The sequence below is a fragment of the Lolium rigidum genome, chromosome 6 (assembly GCF_022539505.1).
Source record: "Lolium rigidum isolate FL_2022 chromosome 6, APGP_CSIRO_Lrig_0.1, whole genome shotgun sequence".
Classification (NCBI taxonomy): domain Eukaryota; kingdom Viridiplantae; phylum Streptophyta; class Magnoliopsida; order Poales; family Poaceae; genus Lolium; species Lolium rigidum.
The window spans coordinates 13,009,382-13,015,520 of record NC_061513.1 but is presented as its reverse complement, the minus strand read 5'-3'; the positions used below and the strand labels follow the sequence as shown (position 1 = coordinate 13,015,520).

The 6,139-nt window shown below is 44.2% G+C and overlaps 1 protein-coding gene across 1 annotated transcript; it reads right to left on the bottom strand.

The window, feature by feature from the left end:
• Window positions 1-4,052: 4,052 nt before the first annotated feature.
• Window positions 4,053-5,873, bottom strand: LOC124667029 (dof zinc finger protein DOF5.1-like). The gene is made up of 2 exons (XM_047204364.1): window positions 5,684-5,873; window positions 4,053-5,474 (listed from the first exon to the last, which is right to left on the bottom strand). Exons 1-2 carry the CDS (start codon window positions 5,747-5,749, stop codon window positions 4,419-4,421), a joined length of 1,122 nt encoding a protein of 373 aa, XP_047060320.1. The 5' UTR covers window positions 5,750-5,873; the 3' UTR covers window positions 4,053-4,418.
• Window positions 5,874-6,139: the final 266 nt, after the last annotated feature.

Genomic DNA, 6,139 nt, shown 5'->3' with positions numbered 1-6,139 from the left:
CAATAGAAAACCGCGAGCTCATTGTATCCCATTGAAGATGAGCAATTATAATTATACGCAGGTCCTAAAAATGGAATTAAAATTAAAATTGTGTCCTGAAACTAAAAAAAATATCCATGTACATGTTACATGGAATCAGTGGCGGACTTAGGCCAAATGGCTGGGGGGCAAATGGGCTAGAAAGGCGTTTTGGGCCACTATGGGGGCGAGGGGCAAATGGGCAAAATATAGGGTGTTTACTGAAAGTTTGTTAAATATGAAATGATTTTGGGCTAAATTTTTATTGACCTGCCCCCCCCCCCCCCAACTCCGGACTTACCGGTAGTTTCGCAACTGCATGGTATATACGTTCACATAAAAAATTGGCAATCAAGCTCCAGTATTAGAGAACCCTTGTAACCCTCCTGCTCTTTTCACCCTTGTTGTCACAGGGAGCATACATGGCTCGTGGGCCCTTGATTGATACTCATATCATCCTGGATGTGCAACTAGGTGGTGCCTCAACACACATATTGATGCATCAAGGATCGGACAAGAGTTTTTTTTTTCAGAGAGAGGAATAAGCTCCCGCCTCTGGATAGACCGTTTCCCACAACTATTTTGTTGCAGTGTTCCATACCAAAAATTTACAAATCATAGATTATAAAGATATTTATAAATTATAAATTATAAAGAGTGAATATAAAAGTATGGTAGTGAAATAAAATAAACATGGAGCGCCTATGCATTGTCACATAATTTTATTTTTGGACTCTGGTCCGCACTGGTTGAATATATCTTGTGCTACCAGTTTTAAGTGGTTGCTCCGAAAGTCCATGGACTCGTTTGTTCTTTCACTGACTGAAGATAGTACCATATACAAATTTAATGGTTAGCCATGGGGATAACATATAAGAGATGAATAACTATAGACCTGTTAAGAAAACAACATAATTGTCGCGGTTGCATATAGCTGAAGTCAAAGTACAAATTCCAAAACAAATTTAAGTTTTGTTTTTTATTTACCAAATTTAACCAACTCCTTAACATATTCATGATGCTACTTGGAGGGATTAAAATAAAATTCAAGTGAATTATTAACTAAAAAACATGAGCATAAAGGAATGAAGTGAGAATATGTTGAATTGTTTCATCCACATCACAGAGAAAACATCTTCTATTTCCATTCTAGTTTCATTTGGCAAGGTTATTAAAAACATATTTTATATAAAACCACATAAAATATGCTTCCTAGCATATTTTCATAGTAATCTAGCATGCATGTCCACAAAGCCCATATACATAGATTTAACCAAGAAGGAACGTGAATTAGTTAAACTTGACTTTTGAGCAACTCGATATCTATCAAGGACTAGATTAAGTTACATTGGGTGGGCCGCAGCCCAAAATTTCTTTAATTTCTTTTGCCCGGCGCATCCATCACATCGCCTAACAAGGAGGCAGATTGTATGTGCCATGAAAGATTTCATGACGATGCATAATGGCCCTTTGGCCGGCGCTGTGGTATGTGACAGACATATTTCATACCAATGCTCAACTCATCAGTACCTGAGCACGCAAGACTCGTGTTGCTTCTACAATCATTATCGGAAAATTTTGTAAAATTTAATCTGAATCTATATCACATTAGGACTTTCTCTTCCTACTCAATAATTTTTTTTTCGAAATGGGAAACCCCGGCCTTCCTACTCATGACTCTGTCGATTATTCATCTATCCCAATTTGATGCTATGGAATTTTTTATCTGAACAATCAAACTATACCGTGAATGGAGTGAGGAATCCCACATACTGACATGGACGCAGGATCAGCCGGAGGGACAAGGAGCAGCGACAGCTGGAAGAACATTGGTGGCACGCAAGATTGTACCTTTGTGGGTGCAAAAGAGAAGACCTATGTTTCTAATCCATGTTAAGGAATATGGAACTTATATTTCCTGGAGAGGCCTAAGGAGCACATATGAATAGGTGACAAATATGCAGGAAACTCCTCGTACAACAGGAAAACATACATACTATACATGAAACATAATATAACTCTAACAAATACTAGTATTGACAGGTGGTTAGTACTGATAAAGCTATCCGGACGGTTCTTACAGATAAAACTATTTTCGAGTCGCTTGAGAAAATGGCAAAACTATGTAGCTGGTTGCGGATGAATGCAATCTGTCTAAATATTTCGAAGTGCTTGCACATAGTACCAGCTAGCTGACTGATTGCATGCATTGATACATCTATCAATGCTGTAGCCTTAACTGGACGGGTCGTCTAAACATCCTAAACCAATCTCTCGACAACGAGATTCGTTAAAGATGGGAAGCCAGGTAGCCACGTTTTGTTTACATCGATAGGGTAAAACAAGCATGCATGGCAAGATCAAAACACGAACAAAAGTAAAGATGATGTTTTGTCAGAGAAAACAAGAACCAGAGGATATAAAACTCTCCCATCCAACCGCCAATGAAAGGCCTAGAGAGAGATCTAGAGAGAGATGGAAGAAGAAATAAAAACGGTGCATGTGCATGGTGGCTAGCTTTATTCCCCTCCCCTCCCTGAAATAGAGAGAGATCTGGGAAGAGGAGCGGGGGAAGAATTAGCAGGAAGAGAGACCGGCCACCTAGGCATTGGAGAAAGCAAAGTCGAAAGAAAAGCAAGCTAAAGGCGAAGGGAGAATCAGATTCCCCTGAACATGCCCATGCGCATACCAAGAAATTCAGGGAGGATCTTGGACCATTCCATGTTCCATGACGGACGATGATCAAACAAACAAAACCCTAGCAAGCCAGCAAAAGCAGAGAGGCTCCTCCTCCTTTCGCTTTTTGTGCCAGTTTTGCTCCCCTGTGCTTTTAGTTGGGCACACCAATATAATTCTCCATCATCATGCCCCTTGGCCCTAGCTTCTTTAGTTTATGCATCATTGCATCGCTCTACTCAATCCATGGATAATGTGTTCATAATATGCACCGTCCCATGCATGGTTTTGCAGCTAGTCCCATCCGATAGATTGTACTTCTCCGGCTTCATGCATCGATCATATATATTGGACCTAAGCTACCAATCATTGAAAGATACAGATATGCAGGTACAGACGTTGCTGACACCTTCCTGTAACTAATAAACTACGTGTGGCCTATTCCAAATCCAAACAAGAAATAACTTTTGTTCACTGTAAGTTCATGACATCCATGCACACATTCACATTTGTGTAATTTTGATTCTACATGAAAAGTGTGGCAATCAATATAGATGCCAGGGGATACACCACTTTCCGAAGAAATCGACCTTTTGTAGGTATGTGTATTAGAAAGTATTACACTTTTTTACATGATACATATATGGGCCATAAGTCCACACACATATATACTTATATTCCTTTTGCTTTCTTGAGCTTGCATCATGCATATGCTCTCATGTGTGCTTGAGGATTTGATTCCAGGATCCAGTTATTGAACTAGCATACGTCTCTCGTATCAACTTACCATTGGTTGCTTAACCTACACATACTTTTCATGGATTGCTAATTTACTATATCCGTTGCACAGATAAATATTGCCTTGACCATGACCATGCAAGTGGTAAAGACTACAAACTGGCATGTAAGTCATGGTTAACACATGCACTCGATCTGGTATGTTTCCCTCCCACTTTAAGTTTGATATCTACATACTTGGCATCATACAACCGTAAAATAGATAAAAGAAAGAAGGTAAAGACATATGAAATTATGCTCATTTCCAAATAGAAGTGTTCTGATTCTACTATATCTTCTCAATATATCAACTTATCTAAAGAGTTAGCATATAGTCAAGAACAAAATCAGCATCAGATTTAACTTGCACTAACGATTACTTGTTTATGCTTGCTCTTCAAGTTTATCATTCGTATATAGATTGGTGTACATAGTTTAGATGGAAGTAGATCCAAGGGTCATATGCGGGGTATAAGCTAGCCCATAACATTAAATTAAAGCATAATATTAAATTAAAGAACAACTTCACATAAGTACACTGGATCACCAGGTACAAAATTAAGCAAGAGAAGCAATTTACGAAAGAGAAGGTTTGATGATCAACACAATACCAATATGGAAGTAGAACACTTATACTCCACTTAAGATACCACAACGAATTCATGCATGCAGGACTACACTTAGCTGCTAAGTAGGAGTACTACTAATTAAACAACAAAAACAATACTAGTACTACAAAGGTAGTGATCAAACACGTACTTGTAGGAAAAAAAAAGTTTAAATCTCGTATGCATTAATATCCCCCCTCCCTCCCTAAAGATCTCGATCGCCGTCGAGTTCTTGTAACACATATCCAGAAGATTTTATACATACCCCAGCCCGTTTCACCATGCATCAGTCTAGCTCGATCTTGAAGCACACAAGAACGATCGCGGTAAATTAACTGGCTAATTACCAGCTGCATTGCTAGCGCTTGAATAGAAATTATAGCCGCCGCCATTGCCATTGACGACGTCTCCGTACATGCTCCTGCCGCTTGGGTAATCCTGCTGCTCCTCCTGCTGCTGCTGATGGTGGTGGTCTCTCTTGGCCTGCGGCGTCTCGTGGTGCTGGAACTGGTGGTCTCGTCCGCCCTCGCCATTGCTACGGCCACCGCCGCTCTGGAGCCCTAGGTGGAACATGCCCTGCATCGCCGCCATTGTTGTTGGCGGCGGATTCCCGGCCACCTGGTGATCCATGGCGTGCAGGAACGGGAAGCCCTGCATCTGCGCCATTGAAGCCCACTGCTCCATCGCGTTCCCGTGCCCTTGCTGGTGGTGCACGCCGCCGTCCGTGGCGTAGGCGCCATTGCCGTCCCCGAAGAGCAGCCTCGCGGGGAAACTGAGCCCGAGGCTCGCCGGGTCGAAGCTGTCGGCGAACCGGCCCTGCGGCGGCGCGCTGTTGCTGAACATGGAGTACTGCATCCCGGGCGGCACGGCCGCCGTGGCACTGCCGGTGCAATTAGTAGCACTGCTGGGCGTTGTCGACGTGGCGGACGACGTCCCTGCCGCTGCCGCAGCTCCAGCGGATGTCTTGGGCTTGGTGCTCCGCTTGGCGTGGCGGCGGTATCCGCCACCGACAGGGACGTTGCGGAGCGCGCCGCCGCGTGTCCAGTAGCGGCGGCATGCGCGGCAGAAGTGGCGGGGTTGGGTGAGGGAGTAGTTGTTGAAGTAGCAGAACTTGGTGTTGGTGGAGTCGCAGCGCGGGCAGTTGAGCCCGGGCTCCGGCTGGGGCACCCGGGCCAGCCGCGCCCGCTCCGACATCGACATAGGCTTGTTCGGCCCTCCATCACCGTCTCCTTCAACACCGCCTCCTCCTCCACCACCTCCTCCAGTGGTCATGGCCATTGATCCGTCTTGTGAAGGATGGTTGTTATTGCCGCCTCCCCCGCCACCACCACCAGCAGCAGCAGCAGCAGTCGGTGAAGGAGTAGCAGCAATATTGTTACTGGCTAGTTGCTGCAGCTGCAAATCAAACAGATCGAGAATGAAGCATGCGTCAGCCAAGATGTCTATGGAGTATATTCCAAGATATATGCATGGTGCAAGCATCAGCAGGATAGATTGCTCCAATCAGCAAACCCTAGCTAGCATATATACCCGACCCCGTTTTCTCATGTGTGGACAAAATCTTGAGAGAATAATTGACTAGAAGAACAAATTAATATGCATACCTGCAGCTGGTTGTGGTTGGTGTTCCAGCAGCTCGATGAATCTAGGAAGGCAGGAGGGAAGATCATGGTGTGATCTACAAAGAGAGAGTTGGTGGGAGATATCGGCAGGGCGGCTGGCTGGAGCTTGGAGAGATAGTGGTAGAGAGGGAGAGACTTGGCGGCACCTCAGCTGGGGAAATGGAATCGGAGGAGGTACTAGCAAGGAAAGGAATGGAATGGAAGCTAGAGAGACAGGGAGGGTCTAGCTCTTGACTGCTTTGGGAGAGGGAGCTACCAAAGAAAGAGAGGATAGAGAAAAAGGAGAGAGCCAGGTTGCAGCACCAAGATATGAGAGAGAAAGAGGTCTCTCTCTCTCTAGCTTGTGAAGATTTGAGATAGGGGGCAGAGGACATCATCTTGTTGTTGTTTTCCTTTTTTGCAACTTTTGCTTTTACCTTGGTGAGTGCTGACGGAGCT

Bases quoted from the DNA above. Each gene is read 5' to 3' on its own strand.
- LOC124667029 (XM_047204364.1), bottom strand. From the start codon at position 5,749: ATGATCTTCCCTCCTGCCTTCCTAGATTCATCGAGCTGCTGGAACACC. The intron at 5,475-5,683 runs GTATGCATATTA...TTTGATTTGCAG, and splicing joins CCAACCACAACCAGCTGCAG to CTGCAGCAACTAGCCAGTAA.